Raw genomic sequence first — 22,487 nt, 5'->3', positions numbered from 1 at the left:
TGTGTGTGTGTGTGTGTGTGTTTGTGTGTGTGTGTGTGTGTGTATTTGGTACTTTTTAGACAGAATTTTATGGATTTAAAAATATGTTCATGAATTATGAACTCAAATCCCACGTTTGTCAGGGCAGGATCATATAAAATTGGATGGGCCAACACATCTAGAGAACACATCATAGTCAGCCTATGTGAGCCTAAACCAAAAAAAAAACAAAAGCTTAACAACAGCAGTGAAGTTACTTTACAGAACAATTCTAGTACTTACTCTATAATTTACAGAGACCAAACAATCCGCCATGAGCCAGCACTGGGGCGACAGCACCAAGAAAAATGTCCGCTTTAATGTCTAGAAACCTTGGGCAGAACCAGGATCTGGGTCGGCGGCCATCTGAAAGATGAGTAAAGAGAGACTCTGATGATGACCCTTCCGCCAGCTAGTTCTAGGAAAACACAGAAACAAGTGAAGCTTCTACACAGAAACCAGTAGACCAAATTATAAGAAAACAAAAAGAAAATTCAATTCAATTTAATTCAATTGATTTTGTATAGCCCAAAATCACAAATCACAAATTCTCCTCAGAGGACTTAACAATCTGTAAACATGAGACATCCTCTGACCTTTGACCCTCACATCAGAACAGGAAGGTCTCCCAAAAAACCCTTTAACAGAGAAAAGAGGAGGAGACCTCAGAGAGAGCAAGAGGAGGATCCTCTATCAGGATGAAGAGTGATGGATGTCATGTGTACACAATGAACAACACAACAGAAAACTACTTGACAACCAAAAAAACATTAACAGAGAATACACGGTGACCACTGTGACCCAGAACTAAGGACGTCTGTGACAATGTACAGACTCAGTGAACCGTCCACTGATCTCTCTACAAACTGCACTGACGCACTATACAGAAGAATCACCTTCACATTCGTTCTTTTGCAACTTTGTTGCAGTGTTTACACAGTTCTCACTTATGTATACTCATATATACAGTCCTTACTTATATACAGTACTTACTTAGTATATAATATAAATACAATATAATTATACTAGTTAAGTATTCTTAACTGCAATGTGTACAATTATCTCTTGCTGACTGTATATATCTTTGATAGCTAAATCATAATCTTTGGTTTTTATCTTCAAGTTAAACTTAACCTAATTATATGTATATATTTTATTACAATGTTGTAGTATTACATTACTTCATTCATTATTTTAGTAGATCTTTACATATTGAACATTCTTTGTCTTTATTTCACAACGTGAACATATGTTTCTCATGCCAATAAAGACCCTTTCAATTGAAAATGAAAGACACACACAGAGAGACAAAGAGCAGAGAAGAGAGAGAGAGAGAGAGAGAGAGAGAGATAGAAGAGAGAGAGACAAAGAGAAGAGAAAGAGATAGATAGATAGAGAGATTTGATTTTTAGAAAACCTTTATTTCTTAAAAACAACATGAACAAACAAAAAACCTTGTCATGGCATCAAGAATGAAACAAAACAAATCAAAAACAAAAAAACACTCAAGTCCATTTCTCTTCACAGTGTTTTTAAAGGAGCGTTGAATATTAGTCCATCTCCAGACACACATTTTGCTGCATTGTTGCACCGATTCTCAATGAATCCTGCATATTGTTCATGTAAATAAATAAAACCAAAACAAAACAAAACTTGTCCTTTAGTTGCACAATCAACTTTTTCATTGTTCAGCTCTTTGTCGATCTTCTGAGCTATTTTCTTCAGTCTGTAGCCTTCCTTTACTGTTATCCCTCCTCTGTCTTTACTCCTCATGTATGACCTGACAGAGCTGGAGAGCCTCTCTTTGTCAGAGAAGTAATCCTCCACTTAAACTCCTTTCACACTTTTAGTTCTCCTCAGAAATCCCTTTATCTTCTCCACACTGTAGTCTCTAGAGCTCCTACCGCTGCCAGCCCTGTGGTCAGAAGACTCGCTGTCAGCGGCAGAATCCTCCTCCAGACTGGACTCAGGGTCTTCCTCCAGACTGGACTCAGGGTCCTTCTCCAGCCTGGACTCAGATTTAGCTGCTCCTCCGCTTCCTTTCGTTGCCGCTTTCTTCGCCTGTGAGCTTCCATTGTTTCCTTTCGTTTTCCTCTTCCGCTGAGGGACTTTGATCTGCTCCTCGTCTCCCTCCATGTCCACCTCACTGCCTGCCCCCACCTGTCCTCCATTACTCTCCCTCCCCACCTGTACCTCACTTGCCCCCTCCTCCCTCGCCACCTGTACCTCACTCGTCCCCTCCCCCCTCACCACCTTAACCCCACTTGTCCCCTCCTTCCTTACCTCCTTAACCCCACTCGTCCCCTCCTCCCTCACCTCCTTAACCCCACACGTCCCCTCCTTCCTTACCTCCTTAACCCCACTCATCCGCTCCTTCCTTATGTCCTTAACCCCACTCGTCCCCTCCCCCCTCACCTCCTTACCCCCACTCGTCCCCTCCTTCCTTACGTCCTGGACCCCACTTGTCCCCTCCTGTCCATCTTGTTTGTCTCCTCTGCCCTCCTCAGAACCTTTCTGGTTTTGGTTCTGGTCTTTATGAGAACCGTTTTTTCCAGGACAGGCTCTGCTCTGATGTCCCTGTTTCCCACAAGTGAAACATTTAAAATCCTCAGTAGTTGCAAAAATGAGATAATCAAAGTCCTCCACTGTGACTGTGAACACAAGGTCCACCTGTCTGCTCCTGTTCTTGGGGATCATGAGAAGCTGTCTCCTGTGAGACACCACGTGCCTCAGAAATTGAGACTTGGCCCCAGACGACAGCTTCTTAACCTTAGACACGATCTTCCCGTGTCTGGACAGCTCTCTGGTTATCAGCTCATCCTTGATGAACGGTGGCACGTTGGAAACAGTGACTTTTACCGCTGGGTCGCTGAGAGGATAGACGGGTAGGAAGCCGCCGTTCACCTCGATCCCGTTGTCCAACACCAGTTCCGCATCTTCTTCGATATCACAAAAAACAATCACCGCACCGTTCATCCGTGCAGCGGACCTCACGTTGTTGTGACCGATGAGCTCCCCCACTGCCAGGCTGCAGTCCTCCACCGAGCACGGGAAACGCGGCGGAATCTTCACGCCGTGTTTCCTCGTTAGTTTGGTGAAGTCCATGGCGGCGTGCAGCACGCCGACCAGCGCGTGCTGATCGGCTGCAAACACCACCTAAAAAAGCCCTAAAACCCCCCAAGTGTTCACACAAACACCGTGAGCCCTACACACCACAATACACTATCATATGCAACATTAAATAACGAAGACAAATGTCAAAAAAACGCTATTAATCACTCTCAAACACGCTCCGAAAACTCACCACTCCCTCCACTCAGAGAGAGAGAGACAAAGAGATTTAGATTTTTAGAAAACCTTTATTTCTTAAAACAAAGAAAGAACAAAAAGCATTGTCATGGCATCAAGAATGAAACAAAGCAAATCAAAAGCAAAGAAACACTCAAGTCCGTTTCTCTTCACAGCTGAATATTAGTCCAACTCCAGACACACATTTTGTTTCATTGCTGCACCGATTCTCAATGAATCCTGCATATTGTTCATGTAAATAAATAAAAACAACAAAACATGTCCTAGAGTTGCTCTTAGGCTGGGAGACTTTAGTCACCATCAGCTCTTTCATTGTTCAGCTCTTTATTGATCTTCTGAGCTATTTTCTTCAGTCTGTAGCCTTCCTTCACTGTTATCCCTCCTCTGTCTTTACTCCTCATGTGTGACCTGAGAGAGCTGGAGAGCTTCTCTTTGTCAGAGAAGTAATCCTCCACATTAACTCCTTTCACACTTTTAGTTCTCCTCAGAAACCCCTTTATCTTCTCCACACTGTAGTCTCTAGAGCTCCTACCGCTGCCAGCCCTGTGGTCAGAAGATTCACTGTCAGCAGCAGAATCCTCCTCCATACTGGACTCAGGGTCTCCTCCCCGGCTGGACTCAGGGTCTTCCTCCAGACTGGACTCAGGGTCCTTCTTCCGACTGGACTCAGATTTAGCTGCTCCTCCGTTTCCTTTCGTTGCCGCTTTCTTTGCCTGTGAGCTTCCATTGTTTTCTTTCTTTTTCCTCTTCCGCTGGGGGACTTTGAACTGCCCCTCGTCTCCCTCCATGTCCACCTCACTGCCTTCCCCCACCTGTCCTCCATTACTCTCCCTCCCCACCTGTACCTCACTTGCCTCCTTCTCCCTCACCTCCTTAACCCCACTCGTCCCCTCCTTCCTTACCTCCTTAACCCCACTCGTCCCCTCCTCCCTTACCTCCTTAAACCCACACGTCCCCTCCTTCCTTGCCTCCTCAACCCCACTTGTCCCCTCCCCCCTCACCTCCTTACCCCCACTCGTCCCCTCTTTCCTTACCTCCTTACCCCCGCTCATCCCCTCCTTTCTTACCTCCTGGACCCCACTTGTCCCCTCCTGTCCATCTTGTTTGTCTCCTCTGCCCTCCTCAGAACCTTTCTGGTTTTGGTTCTGGTCTTTATGAGAACCGTTTTTCTAAGGACAGGCTCTGCTCTGATGTCCCTGTTTCCCACAACTGAAACATTTAGAATCCTCAGTTGTCGCAAAAATGAGGTAATCAAAGTCCTCCACTGTGACTGTGAACATGAGGTCCACCTGTCTGCTCCTGTTCTTGGGGATCATGAGGAGCTGTCTCCTGTGAGACACCACGTGCCTCAGAAGTGGAGACTTGGCCCCAGATGACAGCTTCTTAACTTTGGACACGATCTTTCCGTGTCTGGACAGCTCTCTGGTTATCAGCTCATCTTTAACAAACGGTGGCACGTTGGAAACAGTGACTCTTACCGCCGGGTCGCTGAGAGGATAGACGGGTAGGAAGCCGCCGTTCACCTCGATCCCGGTGTCCAACACCCGTTCCGTATCCTCTTCGGTATTACAAAACACGATCACCGCACCGTTCATCCGTGCAGCGGACCTCACGTTGCTGTGGCCGATGATCTCCCCCACTGCCAGGCTGCAGTCCTCCACCGAGCACGGGAAACGCGGCGGAATCTTCACGCCGTGTTTCCGCGTTAGTTTGGTGAAGTCCATGGCGGCGTGCAGCACGCCGACCAGCGCGTGCTGATCGGCTGCAAACACCACCAAAAAACCCACCTAAAACCCCCCAAGTGTTCACACAAACACTATGAGCCCTGCACACCACAATACACTATCATATGCAACGTTAAAAAATGAAGCAAAATGTCGAAAAATCGCTATTAATCACTCTCAAACACGCTCCGAAAACTCACCACTCCCTCCACTCAGAGAGAGAGAGACAAAGAGAAAAGAGAGAGAGAGAGAGAGAGAGAGAGACAAAGAGAAGAGAGAGAGAGACAGAGAGACAAAGAGAGAGAGAGAGAGAGAGAGAGAGAGAGAGAGAGAGAGAGGAGAGAGCGAGAAGAGAGAGAGAGAGACAGAGAGACAAAGAGAAGAGAGAGAGAGAGAGAGACAGAGAGACAAAGAGAAGAGAGAGAGAGACAGAGAGACAGAGAGACAAAGAGAAGAGAGAGAGAGACAGAGAGACAGAGAGACAAAGAGAAGAGAGAGAGAGAGAGAGAGAGAGAGAGACAAAGAGAAGAGAGACAGAGAGAGAGAGACAGAGAGAGAGAGTCACAGTGAGAGAGAGGGACAGAGTGAGAGAGAGAGAGAAAGAGAACAGAGAGACAGAGAGATGAGATTAGAGTTATGTGGTTTGTATTGTATTGTATCTACGATATGTTATTGGTAATATGATTGCATTATTACTGTTTTTGTTTATTGTATAAACATCCAATCAATTTGTAGTTTGATACTTTAACAACAATGTTTTTTTAAACTTTCATGCCAATAAAGCTACATCGAATTGACTTGAAGAGACACAGCAACAATAAAAATAGCTAGGATAATAATACACATTTGACTTATAACAATAATAGTAGCGGTGGATATAATAAAATGATAATAATAATAGCAGTTATAGCAGAATTATTGACTACTACTAATGATAACAGCAGCAGTGGACATAGAACTATGACTGATAATAATGATAATAAAGCACAAAGACTCCGGAGAAAAAGCCAAGCTAGGAACATGCATCAATGGGACATGAATGCAGAGGGAGAGGAGGAAAGAGGAGCTCAGTGTGTCCTAGACCTAGAGCCTAACTAGGGGCTGGTCCAAGGCAGGCCGGAGCCAGCCCTATATATGCGTTATCAAAGAGGAAAATGAGAAAGGTCTATATGTAGGATTCTGTGAGGTTTCAGATTACAACCAACTAAAACCGTGTGCCAAACGTGTTGGAGAACTACGGTGGTTGATGTGAAATTGCCTTTTCTAGATCCATTCTATTTCATTACTGGCACAAAGTAACTCCACTTATAATTCCATTGTTGCTTTTCCGACACCACCAAACCTCTTCCCACACAAACATGCATCTGGACTGGACTCACTGCTTCTCACTCACACACACACACACACACACACACACACACACACACACACACACACACACACACACACACACACACTGCACTGCTTCCTGAGCTCTCAGTCTGTTAGAGAAAGTCTATGACTGATGTCTCTAAGTTGAGCACAGGTAGTATCTGTTTTTATCCTTTGTGGTGGAGCACAGTGTCACAAAGTGAAAAGCTCTACAGACAAGTTGTGACTCGCTCGGCTCAGAAACACATTAGAAGGAACCTCAGGAGTCAAAGAGCATGAGGGACTTCACTGTGTGTGTGTGTGTGTGTGTGTGTGTGTGTGTGTGTGTGTGTGTGTGTGTGTGTGTGTGTGTATGTGTGTGTGTTACAGGAGAGCAGTGAAGTGAAGTGACCTTTATTTCATTTATGGAAGATCATGTTTAGCATTCTAAATCTGTACAGATGTAAATATGTAAGATTCCGATCCCAATGTGAATTCATCATTTACAGTAAACCATTCTACTTCAGTCTAAACTGATGATCTGTAGGTTATTGGAAATAAATGGGAAAATATCCAGAAACATATTGCATGGATTGCCATATAATTGGCACTCCAGCCTACACACATTCATGGGCTCCAGAAGATGACTCCTCTGACTCTGAAGTTGTCACCTTCTTCTTTTGTTTACAGATAAATTGACTCGTTCAGGTTCAGGTTAAGTCATTCATAATATTTTGCCCATTATCTCACATCTCAAATTTGCCTCATGGGTCTTTACAATGTGTCCAGCATACACCACCATCTATCCTCAGACCCTCTATTCAGATCAGGCGACAACATCCGGTTCTGAAAAGTGAAGCCAATGTGTGTTAAACCTGGATCTCCTCTACCGGCACCACTCCTTCAGCAAACAGAGGTGTTGTATAGACGTCTGTGAGAAAACGACCAGAGTTCATGGTCTCAATCTCTAGTTTCAAGTCTTCTTCAATACAGCATGATGATATTTAGACAATTGGGGTCCCTTTAGGGCGGGGCTATCTTGTAATTGACAGGTCGCTACCACGGTGTTGTCCGGTCTTTAACCCTTTCACAGTGTGTTTCCAGTTCATGAAAGTTCATTGTAACTCTTTAGTTGCCTGAAAATGTCTTATTCAGCGTTCAGCTGTACTTAGCTCCACCCTCTCATGTCACTTCTTCAAATACGAAGTCTACAAACCAATGGGTGACGTTACGGTGACTATGTTCACTTCTTATACACACTTAATAATTCTATTCAAAAATAGAAGAAACCTCGGGAAGAGCACCAGAGGAGGGACAGACGTCATAGATGTCATGCGTCCAGAATGAACAACAGCTGATCATTGCTTGTTGTACTGGGACTCGTATCCATACTGCTGATTTAAGGAGATCACTTTGTACATCTCTTGTTTCAAATGAAAAGCTTTCAGTCCCATGGAGACTATTATTATGAAGCAATTACACAACAATGCGTTGTATTTATCACCATAGTGGCTATTTTAGCTTTTACAACTTTTTATTTAGTACAAAGAAAATATACAAAACAAGACAGGAAGTGATTATACAACAACAAAGGATATAATTCAATCCCTGCTATTGTTCATGGTAAAAGTACCATCTTATATATATATCCTAATATTCCATAATAGTATATCTTGGCTATTTTGACATCAAAATGGTAAATGGCCTGTACATGTAAATCTCTGCTCTAGTCTTCAGACCACTCAAAGCTCTTTAACACTACATGTCCTCATTCAGCCATTCACACCCATTCATTCACTGTGACAGGAGCTACCATGCAAGGTGCACCTGTCCATCAGGACTCTCTGATCACAGCCTACGGGAGCAGTTTGGAGTGTAGTGTCTTGCCCAAGGAGGACACATGGACATGGACTAGTGGATCCGGGATCAAACGGCCGATCCTCTGTTTGAAGGACGACCTGCTCTCCACTGAGCCACGGTCACCCCAAAGTATTCTTTGGCCCAGAAGATGAACCCTAATAACTGTTGTGACCCGCCTGACTTTTCATATATATATATATATATATATATATATATATATATATATATATATATATTGTATATTCTAGAAAGCCTCAGTTGTACATTGTTTTTAGATGTTAGCATAATATCGAAAACCATGTGTGCAAAGTACAGACTGTAAATGTATTGTATGATCATTTAACAGTTAGTGCATATCTTACTGGCTGTGCTGGACATGCTGTCTACTTCCGTCTGTGCATACTTTGCATCTGTTTTCCATGAACATGTTCAAGAGACAGAGGAGGCTATTCAGGGTTGGACAGACGAGTACAGAAGACAAACATTCACAAGAGACGGATAATCTGAGAAGTGACACAGTGGTTGGAGCGCCATCCCCGTCGGTGTCAAAGCGGAGTTTTAAGCAACACACAGGACATATAATGTCAATACAGGTTGAAGAATGTAACGATGAAACACCCTGTGGAGAGACAATGAAGCGTGAAGAACCCATAGACAGCAGACAGTGTCCCCTACGTCTCCACCTCATTATCAGACTGGAGGCTTCGTTGTCTCTGATTGGCTCTCTGCACTGTGGGCTTGATGGAGGACTTGGAGGGGGTTGGGATGCTGCTTGTGGGTTCTCCCCCGGGACAACCAGCCACCATCTGCTGGTAAGGTAACACCCCCGGTGGGGGCCAAGTGTCCAGCTGGGGGGACACTGGAGAGCAGCGCAGCGAGGACACAGAGGCTGAAAGCCATTACACTTCATCAATAACAGCCTGCGGGATTCACAGGTCATTGAAAAGTGAATTACTTCAAGGGTTCATTGTACTTTCTTAGAGATGAGTTTTGGAGGATCTTTAAATGTACTATTATTCAGTCCACCCCCAACATTCTAAATAGCATCAGCTGTTGAAGGCTGACTGAGCTGGTCATTGGTGCTGATGTTGAAGTAAAGTAAGAGAATGCAATGTTTCTCAGAAACGTCTCTGGAACCACTTTGGCACATTTCTCACAGTTCCTATTTGCTCTGTTTGTGTGAGCGTGAGAAGATAATCTGCATTTCTCTGGGGAGTTCACTGCTGCAGATGAGGCTCAAAGGTCATTGAGTAAACCAAGTGTACGGATCGAGAGAAAAAACTCTGATAATTAATGAGCATCACGGATAAATCAGAATACAGAGCAGATGGTTTATCATAGGTTGGTATATTTATGCCCTGACATATTGCTATGACAATGTGTTTCTCTGCGTAGTATATTTGCATAACTTCCTTTAATATTTGCATAGAGACTTCCGTGTATGTGTGGTGCTCTGTTGTGACTTTGGTTTCCTGTGATACCTCACCGGGTTCAGGTGTCTGTGCTTGATCTTTACTCCATCCCTGTTGAAAAAGAAAGTGCTTCTTTGCTTTCAATCAGGCAGTAGTCCTCCTCTACAGTGACCCTCTGGTGTAGTTCAGTAGTGGCCTTCACTATGCAATCCTCCCCAAATAAAATATCCCTAAATTTGACTTCTGCCACTTGGCCAATCAAAGGATCGGTCATGTAGTTGAACGTGGACAGCTTAACAGAAATGTTTTGATATTCGTTCATCCACATAGATGTGAGTACGTCTCAGTTTTAGGCCAGAAAGAAACTTTCAAAGCTTCTGATTTGGAAACCAGCTTGACCCATAACCTTCACAGATTGTTCCAGACATGTTTTACTTTACTCCATTAATTCCCAGAAGGACTGCGCGTAACCTTCATTCATATGTAAACATCTCCAGGGAACTAATACGGTTTCTTAAAGCAGTACTTTATTAAAAGAACAGAAGTAACTGTTGGTGGTACTTCTGTATATCTTTGACCACATTAGAGCTTCCATTGGGGAGTTTAGGAATGCTTCTTTGTGATCCTGAGATAGATATTATGGAGCCCTTATTTGGGCTGTTTTTAAAGGGGTGGAAGGAGAGAGAGATAAGACAGACAGATGATGAGAGAAGCTACATCTGACCCATGTGTAAATGTATCTGTACAATCATGGGTTGGTTAATTAGTTAATTAGTTAGTTAACCCTCACCCTCACAAGATGCTTTCTTTCAAGGGGAGCTCCACCAATGTTCCACAGGCTGAGCAGTACCATATACTGTATAGTGAGCTCTGTAGATCTGGAAGAGTCTGAATAAACAGACCTTCATCTGTGATGTCATCAGGCTTGAAGACACAAAGCCTGTTACAAACTCAGGAAGTGGAGCTTGAAAGATGCTTGTATTTAGAGAGGACGCGTCTGAATATACACTGTAAGATGTTGCATTATGGGAGATGTAGGATAGATTTAAAGCTTGACTCACCGCTCGGTTGATTTTAACCGTTCTTTTTTTTAAATCCACCAAAATGTTGCTCTATACACTAAATGACTTGAGTGACCCTAACATCTAAGTTTGTGTTGGGCTATCATCATTGCTCTTTCTGTAAGATGAAAACGTTATTAAATATCACAATTTTTTTATTTTATGGTGAATGTATATGTCCAATAATCGTCCTTGTATATTAGGAACATAGGCGTGTATATTGTTTATTTGTATCTCTCTCTTTCTTTCCCTTTCTCTTTCTCTCTTTCTCTCTCCCGCTCTCTCTCTCTCTCCCTCTCTCTCTCTCCTTCCCTCTCGCTCCCTCTCTGTCTCTGTCTCTCTCTCTCCTTCCCTCTCTCTCCCTCTCTGTCTCTCTCTCTCTCCTCTCTCTCCTCTCTCTCTCTCTATCCCTCTCTCTCTCTGTCTCTCTCTCCTCTCTCTCTCGCTCTCCGTCTCTCTCTCTCTGTCCCTCTCTCTCTCTCTCTCTCTCTCCTCTCCCTCTCTCTTTCTCTCTCTCTCTCGCTCTCTCCTCTCCCTCTCTCTCTCTCCTCTCCCTCTCTCTTTCTCTCTCCTCTCCCTCTCTCTTTCTCTCTCTCTCTCTCTCTCCTCTCCCTTTCTCTTTCTCTCTCTCTCTCTCTCTCTCTCTCTCTCTCTCTCCTCTCCCTTTCTCTCTCTCTCTCTCTCTCTCTCTCTCTCTCTCTCTCTCTCTCTCTCTCTCTCCTCTCCCTTTCTCTTTCTCTCTCTCTCTCTCTCTCTCTCTCTCTCTCTCTCTATGTCTCTCTCTCTTTTTCTCTCTCTCTCTCTCTCTCTCTCTCTCTCTCTCTCTCTCTCTATGTCTCTCTCTGTCTCTCCCTCTCTCTCTCTCTCTCTCTCTCTCGCTCTCTCGCTCTCTCTCTCTATCTCTCTCACTCTCTCGCTCTCTCTCTCTCTCTATCTCTCTCACTCTCTCTCTCCTGTCTCCAGTCGCTTCACCAACTAGGAAGCGCACAGTCGCCGCTTTATGATCCGCGCGCACCCAACTTCCCGGACCGGAGCCGCTCTCTCTTTGGGCCGCTGTCGCTCTCTCTTTCTCCGTACACATGCTTCGGTAGCCTGCTGTCTGTCGCGTATAGATGTAGGCGGTAACCGGAGCTCACAGTGGGAGACTCTGTTGTCGCCCTTTGCGCCATGGAGGACTGCTGTTCCGCGGAGAGCGAGAGGATGGAAGCGTGGCTGGACGACCACTTGGAGTTCACCCACTCCTACTTTATCAGGAAGGCGTCAAGGTAAAGGCTCCGCGCTCAGGGGCCACTCAGCCTCACTGACTTTGTTTCTGTGCAGCTGCTGAATGTGAGTGTAGTTCTGGAGGAAATCTCTGTTTGCTTTCGTGTGCAGCGGTCAATCAGTTCCTCTGTTAGTTGATCTAGTTGTATTAGGAATCACTTCACCTCTCCATTGATTTAACCCTGTCTGATCGGTCCTAACAGTAAGTCCGCTCTAGTGATTGTGGGTCTTTCAGGTCCAGTCTGACCCTGCTCAGGTAGTCTGTGTACCTGCAGAGCTGTGCCTCCTCTCTCAGCTCCTTTTTATTTCACCATCCACTTCACAATCAGTGAATCACAGGGCCTCTAATCATTAACTTTTGAATTGAGCACTGTTGAATAGGTCAGGTCCTCGGTGATAACTCTAACAGCCTTCCACATTTATTGCCCGTGCCTGAAGTGGCTTTTTTCTTCTCGGTTTAGACCTCAGAGAACGCGGCTGGGAGCAAATTAGCCATTTCATTTCTTACGCAAACACAGATTCCAAATCAGTCTTTGGAGCTATATAAGGCTCTTTTTTTGCTGCATGCATATCTTGGCATTTCAAAGTGCTCATCAGTACACTTAAGTCTGTGTTTGTATTAGTGACAGCCCCCTTCAGAGCCATTTATCCACTTAAACCACCATGGAAACTTCATCCAGTGACTGAAACACACCTTATCTCACTCCTCTCCATCTCGCAATAGTTTCCATAAAAAGCATTGTCATATTTTTGCTTCTCCTGCTAAAAAAAGTGTGTCGGTGCACACACCAGCCGTTCTGGTTAAGAGGCATTTCTTAGAGAAGTATTGATCGAGCCACACCTCTCCTGGATACATTAGGGTCGGCTCTGTGGGGAGGACTGATCGGCTCCACCACACTGCAGTCAGATAACAGCCCACCCTCTGTGGCTCCTGGCGTTTGGTTTGCCTGGCTCGGGGCCCAAGATGCCGTGGTTCATTTCATGGCCAGCGGCCGTTAGTGTCGTCCCCTACGCTCAGGTGAACAGAGCCGTGTGTCACATGACCCACATGGCTTGAGAACATGTGTGTGTTTGTGTTGTAGAAGCTGATCAGACAATGTGTTGGCTGATTATCTCCATGATTGCACCAGATTTACTGGTCACACAATCACACACACACCACAGTGTAAACACAGTTCATCACACGGTATCGACATCCTATTCTCATCCATGCTCATTTATTAGTTATTCACCATCAGTGCCTGAATATGTAAGCGGTGTCTACTGTTAAATAATGCGCTCTGTTAGTCATGAACTACAGGTAATGTATGTTTCAGGTGGTATTTCATTCCTGATTCAGCTGTACAGATTCAGTACTCTACCTTCTGTTACAATATGGTTCAATTATGTGTCTGATGTGTTTCTTCTGTCTTTCGACAGGGAGATGGTGAATGCCTGGTTCGCTGAGCGCGTCCACTCCATCCAGCCATCTGCCTCCAAAGAAAATCCTCTACAGCAGCGGGCCCACCAGTCCTCCACGGACTACAGCTCCCCCTCTGCCTCCACCATCCTCCCACCGACCCTCAGCTTCCTGGACAACCGCTGCCCTTCCCCGGCCACGGTCCCGAGCCCGGCCCCCGGCACCCCGACTCGCAAGATCTCAGCATCCGAGTTCGACCGCCCACTCAGACCCATCGTGGTTAAAGACTCTGAGGGCTCTTTGACGTTTCTGAGCGACGCCGACCGTGAAACTGTCCCTCTCCGGGGCTCGGTGATGGGTGAAGGCGGTGTCAGCGGGGCAGGTAGTGGCGGCGGGGTTGACTGCTGCGCCAGGCTGCTGGAGCTGGTGAAGGACGTGTCGAGTCATCTGGATGTGACAGCACTCTGCCACAAGATCTTTCTCCACATCAATGAGCTGATCGCCGCAGACCGCTACTCGCTGTTCCTGGTAGGAACGCAAAGGGTTGTGGGTCAAACTGTCATTCTAAGAGCTTTACCTGGAGCACGTATTTAACACTGCTACCTGCAGACTTCAGTTCATTTCTCATTGGAAAATCATAGCATTTAGAAAAATTTGAGTAGTTTGCACCTGTCTGTGTAAATAAAATGACCGGTAATGATTAATACTAGTATTAATAATGATAATGTGAAATAATTTGAAAGATTTGATCAAATGTGAAACAATTAGTTTGATTAAATGTTTGATTACCCGCTTCCCATTGTAATGCTGACCCCAAATGGAGCTTAAGCCTGGCTTATACATTTAAACTGCTACTTTGAAGTTCAGAGTCTATCTATGATTGAGGGATTGCCTCCACACGGTGACCACTGAGCCAGCAGCTAGGAGCTAACGGTGATAACAGTGCAAACAACAGCAACAGTACTGACAGCAGTACTGACAGCAGTACTGACAGCAGTACTGACAACAGTACTGACAGCAGTACTGACAGCAGTACCGACAACAGTACCGACAGCAGTACCGACAGCAGTACTGACAGCAGTACTGACGTCAGTACCGACAACAGTACCGACAGCAGTACCGACAGCAGTACTGACAGCAGTACTGACGTCAGTACCGACAACAGTACCGACAGCAGTACCGACAGCAGTACCGACAGCAGTACTGACAACAGTACTGACAGCAGTACTGACAGAGCTAACGAGTCCGCTCATTCTCTGTGGGTTCATCACTATTAGTATTGTATATTTATGAAAACAGCTGACTGCTGCTGCTGGAATCAAAGGCCCTTCTAAATGACACACAGTAATTATTTGATCCATTGATCATATAAAGATATTGAGGAGTGCAGCTTTGATGATCTCCACCAGGAGATAATGAGATTGGTCGAGTGTGTACATGAGTGCGCGTGCATCTCTTAGTCTGTCCACAGGATAATCTTGCATACTGCTGCACCAAACTGCATAATATTTTGGGTTGTACATTCATTGTAAAAAAAAAAAAAAGAAACCTGCAGCCTAAATTAATTTGAGATGAATCTGAGACGGAGCTGAGACACCAGTCTTCACCGAGGCAGTGCAGACAGCTGCATGGATTCAAATGAGAGCGTGACCTGTTGCTTGGGACATGCAAGTGAAAAAACACGTCTGATACACATGTGGTCTCGACGGGGGGTTCGACATTTGTGGTTCGTATTCATTCAATCATGACAGGAGTGGTCGTTGGGGACACACCTGGCAGAGATCTTGTTATACTTTCATTTGATTTTGCTTGAATATTACTATTCTGTATTTTCGACTTGTTCTCTTTCATGAAATGAGATTCTTTTTTTGCTTTCTTTGCATATGTTTGTAGTCTAAGCCAACAGTTGTATGACCACATTCTGCTTTGTGTGTGTGTGTGTGTGTACGTGTGTGTGTGTGTGTGTGTGTGTGTGTGTGTGTGTTATGTCCCAGGTAGGTGAGGACAGCTCAAACAGGAAGTTCTTGGTCAGCCGTCTATTTGATGTAGCCGAGGGATCCACACTGGAGGAGTCCTCCAGTAGCTGCATCCGGCTGGAGTGGAACAAGGGCATTGTGGGACATGTAGCCGCCACGGGACAGCCGCTCAATATCAAGAACGCTTACGAGGTGAGGATCAAACGTGGTTTTGTCCCCTACTTATACCATGCTGGGGACAGAGTGGATGCTGGAGAAGCCGGTAATGAGGTGCTTGGCTTTCTATGCTTGTCTTTTCTTTGGTACATCTGATGTTGGTGCTGACGGAGCACATAGCCTACTTGAGGGAGGGGGGGTCCAAAGAAGGGCAAGTAGGTCCTCTGGAGACTTCGTCTTCACCACACAACCACGTAGCACATCTTACCCCTGACAGTTTCAGTGTACTGACCTTTGTGATCAGGTTTCAGCGCAGTATCATTTTCTCACTTCAATCAATCATCAAACCAACCTCACTTTGACATCTGTCATTAATGCTTTGGTTGAGATTCCTCTTTTTTGCGGACAGAACGATTTCTAGCGAACTGTTGTTTGTCAAGAATTAGTTCCAGCACACAAGTTCCCCTACAAACACAAATTGGCCTTTTTACATGTTTGGTTGTTGGAAGGTGTATTCCTTAACCTTTGACATAGCCAAGCTAGCTGATTCCCCCCCGCTTCTAGTCTTAATACTAAACTAGGCTAACCCCATCCTGACTCCAGCTTAACATCTTATAGACCCAAGATCGATATCAATTCTCCCATCTCATTCTCAAAAAGAAAGCAAAGAAATGTTTTTCTTCCCAAACAGTTGAATTATTCCTTTGATAAATAAAGCTAGATAAAAAACTATAATGCTATTAATTTAGTATTTACACACTCTAAACAATTTCAGCGTAAAATAACGGTAACTTACTGGCAGCAGGTATGCCAGTAATTTACTGTTTTTTTTACGGTGAAGCTATCGTAATTTACTTTTCCGGTATTTTACCGTATTCTGGATTATGTTATGTGATAGTATAACTGGGCTTTACGGTGATTTTACGGTATATGCCAGAATGTTTCCGTTTATTTACAAAGGGTAATACAACCCAATACTTTTGCATTTAATTCCCAACAAATAAAAGAATAACAACAGACATTCAATACATAATTGTTGCAGTTATGTATTGTTATGTATATATCAAGACAAATAATAAAGGGACATTTGTATTACATCACAAAACTCACAATGTACTGCACGTTTAGAAGAAAACAAATTTTAATGACCGGCTTAACTGAACTCATGAGGATAACCTTAGACCAGTAGCGCCGAGATTGAAAAGTGGCATGCTACTGTTGTTCAGCGGTAGGTACCTATCCCTGTATTACTATTGTAACGTTAGCTCCACCAATATCCTAATGTAATGAAACAGACCAAGTGAAACATTATCTGAGATGTTAACGGTTCAATAATCATGAAGACAGAACAATACTGGATGATAAGCGTAAGTTACCTCGGCTCCTCGGTTGATCTCCACTTTGTATCATAGCGGAATACTGTGAGCACCTTAAATTAAATTCCATTCTCCTCCATCGTACTGGAGTGGAGGCACAAATTCTTTTCACATTATAGCAAGATATGTTTGTGTTCTTTGTTATCATATGGCCTTTATATCAGGGGTTATCAAAGTTTGACATTGTGGGCAAACCTCTGGTTTACATGGAACATGAGAAACCTGGCATTCATATCTCTACGATCACAACAGTATCCAGATTCTAAACCAGGATGTGGTGACCCGTGTGCTTCTTTGTGCCACAGGTCACCAAAAATAGACCCTTCATTTCAACCAAAACTCATCACACACTTTGCCTCAGTGCCATTGTTGCAACCCGGCTCAAAAGCTGCAACATGGATGGGAGACCGGACGAGTTTGTCACTATCTAGATAAGACTGTTTAAGAAAGTTCACTGTCTTTATACTTCAGGTACCACAGAACACAAAACACCATCTTCAGCACCTCATATCACTTGTGTGTGTGTGAGAGGGAGATTTCTTGCTGTTCTTCCTCTGATAACTCTGTCATCTGGTTGCCTGCCAACCGCGAGTCGTCTATGATGATGATGATGATGATGATGATGATGATGATGATGATGACAATGACGATGATATCAGTGGGGGAAGATAGAGAGAGGTGCGTGAGAGGAGATGGGGTGAGAAAAGAACAAATAAAGAACAACAGTGGCTGATGGGATGGTCCACCTGCATCCAATTAGCTTGCTAATGTGTGTGTGTGTGTGTGTGTGTGTGTGTGTGTGTGTAGGTGCAATGAATGCCTGTAAGCCAGTGGCGGGCCGTGTGTTTTATACCTGGGTCTTCAGTGCTGTCCTACTACAGTGGAACCACCTCCTAATAACCTCATTATGACGCCACAGCTACAGTTATTGTTTGTTTTGTGTAAAAACCGCGTATTCACATAACACTGCAACATTTGACAAGTGATATAAAATGTTACATGAAGCTCCACACCTACAAATACACTAAGAGACATGAATACGCGCAAAACTATAAAGGATGCAGGTCTATCACTATGACGCAGCATGACGGGATGCTGCGTCATTAATGGGCAATGCATATAGTCAAAATCAATGTAACACAATGACAAGAACAAATTTATTTATATGACAATAAAGCAGGTATAATAACCTAAAACCTAAACAACACGATTCGACAGGCCTCTGCACATTCCAGCAAAAACACGCATTCTACCCCCACTCAAGAGCACGAGCCATTCAAATATGATTCACATCAGAGGAACAATATTAACCATATCAGAAAAACAACACCATAGAAAAACACAGCAGTAACGCTACTGCACATGTTTAAAAAACAGAAGCAGTTGACTTTTAGGGATGGGTATCGTTTGGGTTTTTTCCGATACCGGTGCTAAAACGATACTTTTAAAACAATACCGGTGCCTAAACGCTGCCTGAACCGATACTTAAAAAAGAGAGAGAGAAAGGCTTTTTTTTTATTGCCAAGGCAATTTCTTTTCTTCAAATTGAACAATATATTGTTTGAAGTATACTATGAAGTATACTATAAATATAAATAAATACAAAACACTTGGCTTCAAACTACAGCTTCAAACTTTTTAACTTCAAACTATGAACAATATATTAACTGTTAACAACAGTTTACAGTATACTTAAATAAATATAAATAAACTCCAGCAATTCTTCTGCAGAAATATGAGCATATTTGCCTTCTCTGGCAAAATACGACACCTCTCCTGACTACTTGAATGTCCTGCACAGGAGAAACACGGTTTGACCTGAACCGTGGAGATTCCACAGTGGAAAAAGAATGCAGTCTCTTGACCACACATGTGGTCCTGACCTGTGGAGGTCCTCCACCTTCTCTTTTGTTAAATGAGCCTTCTTTGCCAAGGTGAATGGGGTCACTGTTATAAATATAAACATAAATAATGTTAAATATTGTACAGGCAACATGCCTAATTTATCATTTGTTATCAGGCCTACTTTTATAAATGCAAGGTTTGCAATCAACGTTACATTACTAACCTGAGGTAAGGCTGCTGTTGTCATCATCGGTCTCCACTTGTTCAGCGTTGGGACCAGTCTCCCCATCGCCGGGGCCAGAGAGGCCCACACTGCCCGCTGATGTGCTTATCATGGGCTCACGCTCACGCAGGCAGTCAAACACGGTGCACGCCTTCTAGTGCGAAATACAGCCACACTTTAGACCGTTTACCTTTCGGCATTTTCTCTGTTAAAAGATAGATGGCTAGCTAGCTACTGTAGCTATACAATGGTAGGCTATCGTTACCTGCTGCCAGGACGGAGTCATCAGAGTAGTGGAACGTTAACGAGCGCAAGTGAGGTGATGCTTATGTTGGCTGTAACGTCCGTTTTAGGCCACCGGTGGCAGTATTTCAATCGGCTCAGGCACCAAAAGGAAGCACCGAAATCTGCGTTGCGTTTCGGTGCCCAACCCAACTTACCAAAGCTGCTGTTCACAGACAGAGTCCATCCTCCTTTCTTTGTTAATGAAGAGTTTAATGACGCGGTTGTACAGAACATCGGTTCAGTTCCAGTAAGAGGTCCTCCTCGATTCATGGACGCCAGTGATGACAGTCGAGCCTCCCCAGTTGTACTTCTGGCGCAGTAGATGTTGGGATTGTCACCGCCAAACATGCCAAAACGCTAAAAATGTAATGTCACGTAAAAACATCTTACATATCTTTAAACTTTAACTCTTACTACTACAAAGTTCTGCTAGCTAGTTTCACAACAGTCACGCTAGCCCACTGACCAATCAAGCCCACTGTAAGCACATTTGAATAAGCGTAGTGAAATCAAAAAGTGTGTGTGCGCGTGTGTTTGCTTCCAGCTGAGTGCATGTTTTGGTTTGGGTTTGTGTATTCTTGGCTCGTTAGTGTGTGTGTATGTGTGTGTGTGTGTGTGTGTGTGTGTGTGTGTGTGTGTGTGTGTGTGTGTGTGTGTGTGTGTGTGTGTGTGTGTATACTTCTGTATGCGTGCATATGTGTGTGTAATTCAATATGAGTATTTGTGTATCATGCTTACTGACTCAGTTCATTCACAGTTACTCTAGATAATCTGAGTGTATCTGCTGCAGACTGTGTTTGTGAAAAAGTGTATTTGTGTGTGTGTGTGTGTGTGTGTGTGTGTGTGTGTGTGTGTGTGTGTGTGTTTATGTGCTACAGCAGAACCTGATACTGAGGGACTCCCCAGCTCTCTGATTGAATCTTTAACTTCCCATTAGTCTGCTCAGGGTTACATTGATTTCAGCAGTGCAATGAGAAAACCCCCTTTCATCCACAGAGAGGCGGGGCCTCCTCCACTGCGCTGCATCCAAAATGCAATCTTTGGGGGGAAAAAGCTGCACTGAGCTTTGCTTGGATTTCAGTTGATCCTGCCACATATTTCTTGGATTTTGAAATATAGTTGTAAACTTTGTGGGCAGTTGTTTTGCTCTGTAGTGACAGGCTGGCCTGGCTTGTGCCAGAGTGAGTCATGTTGGACAGGTTGAAACAATGGTTTGGTCTCTAAGTTGAGTTTTGATGGGGCATTTTGAGAACTACACCCACAATCAGACTTATACTGTAAATTGACCAATAAAAGGTGATTTTCAAATAATGATACAATTTCAAATAGCCTGTTTTTGTTTTATTTAAAAAAAACAGTTTTCTATGCCGATTAAAGCATCACTTCCTGCAGATGGCTTGCATTACAAGCCGACCAGAACATTACGCCCTTCAAGCCACTAGACGGTTTCAATTTGAAACATCTATGAAGGAAGGACTGTGTTATTGATGGCAGCTTTACCCACGACAAACCCAAACAAATCATATTAGTGAATGAAAACATTACCTCTGTTAAAGAAATAGAGGGAGCGCAGCAGACTGCTGTCGTGTTGGTGGAAATATGTGGAAATGGTCATTATGTAGAGTTTAATAAAAAGACAAAAGGTAAACATGCCAGAGAAACATACAGTAGAGGAGGGACAGTTCATAAAAGAGATCTAATGAATCAGAATGAATAAACAGACTAAGTGGCATTTTGAGTGCTTCTCTGCTACAGATTGTTTAAGGATGCTTAAGAATGTTCCTCATCAGTTGAAGGAAGTCTAAAATTGGGACTACTGTTTGCTTTTGATGTATGAATAGGATAATTCCATAACAGGAATTTCAGTTTGAAAATTCAGTTTCATAATTAATTTGACAGGGCAACTAAAAGGAACAAAAAAAGAGCTGTGGGAAATATTGATTTTATTTTACATTTATAAAATGAGCATGATGGGAAAAACACTTAAATAAGTCTTACAGAATTAAGTTCAATTTACTTTATTGGCCATAAATGCAAAAATGTGTTTTTGTCTGATAAAGGGAATTCTATATCCCTGGGGGGATAGCTACTGTACAATGCGATGGTCTGTCTCATGATACACTGATACAAATTGATGGTTTGCTAAACCCCTCCCCCGAACAGCAATCCTCCAATCATACCGTAGATGAGCTGGTCTGTCTGTGTGTGTGTGTGGCTGTAGTGAGATGACAGGAAATGAATCTACCTCTGTTTGAAACAATGAGCCATTGTTTCAAAGGTTTTGAGTGGTTCATGTGTTATCGTATGAACTGCATATATGCTGTGAACGAAACGCATCAACAGTAACTGAGGGGGGAGGGGCTTAGAGCACAGTCAATTGTGACGCCTTTTGTCACATATGTAATGGTTGTATACAGAGCAGGGTTTAGTCCACTCAGTGTAGTGTAAGAGCAAACAGCATCAACAGAAAACAGAGATGTCCTCCTGACATGTACTTGAAGCTATAAACAGGACATTGTCTCTGTATAAGCCTCTCGGTCAGTAATAGAGGTAATTAAAGGTTCCTGCACCATACAGTACAGAGCTATTAGGAAACCTGTAATATGCACAAACGTCCTGTTGTGATACAAATATAAGGAGCCATCTTTTCCTACCAAGGGTAGAGGGTTTCATCATTCTCCATGCATAGTTTATGCCCACTCACACACAGCTCATCTGAGTTTCGAGGGTTGTGGTTTGTGTTTAAAGGGCAGCCGGTGGGTGGGAGGGTACAGTCCTCTAAACTAAAGCTCTCTCCATCAGCGTGCCTTCAGAAGCCACTTCTCTCTCTTCAGCTCCACATTTACATCCCAAAGAAGATTCTGTGACTGATACCGAGCACTAACAAAGCTACGTGTGTGAGGCTTTTGTTTTGGAGAGGAGAGGAAGTTAGTGTCGCATAACGCTGACTCCTGCATGTGTGCAGCTACTACAGAATACACATGTTATCAAATGTATGTTAGGATTGATGAGGACTGAATACAGATCACATCAGGTCTGTACTGAAGCTGCTGATGGACAATACTTTTTGTATGTGAGCGCTTATTTGATTATTTGATTGCTTCAATAGGCAGCAGATGGTTAATAAGAATTATTACGTGTTTTAGTAGGTGTGCATCAACAATATCAGTGGCCAAAAGCATGGACCCGACCATTTATGATTATTAAAACCTAAGTGTAGGTCCGACCCT

The 22,487-nt window shown here is 43.8% G+C and overlaps 1 protein-coding gene across 5 annotated transcripts in view; it reads left to right on the top strand.

Annotated features, from left to right (window-relative positions):
• The window catches only part of pde5ab (phosphodiesterase 5A, cGMP-specific, b), an 81,900-nt gene that overhangs the window by 17,194 nt on the left and 42,219 nt on the right, over positions 1–22,487 (top strand). For 3 of the 5 annotated variants that reach the window (XM_068713756.1, XM_068713758.1, XM_068713757.1), the window contains 2 exons: positions 13,417–13,924; positions 15,391–15,564. In XM_068713756.1, the coding sequence (XP_068569857.1) occupies positions 13,417–13,924; positions 15,391–15,564 (682 nt within the window). Of the gene's footprint in view, positions 1–11,697; positions 12,000–13,416; positions 13,925–15,390; positions 15,565–22,487 lie in introns of all 5 variants that reach the window. The other 2 variants (XM_068713755.1, XM_068713753.1) reach the window with 1 other exon arrangement.

This window comes from Cebidichthys violaceus, unplaced genomic scaffold, assembly GCF_023349555.1.
Source record: "Cebidichthys violaceus isolate CVI_PGR_0920_01 unplaced genomic scaffold, fCebVio1.0.p SCAF_19, whole genome shotgun sequence".
Lineage (NCBI taxonomy): Eukaryota > Metazoa > Chordata > Actinopteri > Perciformes > Stichaeidae > Cebidichthys > Cebidichthys violaceus.
This window is presented reverse-complemented; position numbering and strand designations above follow the sequence as displayed.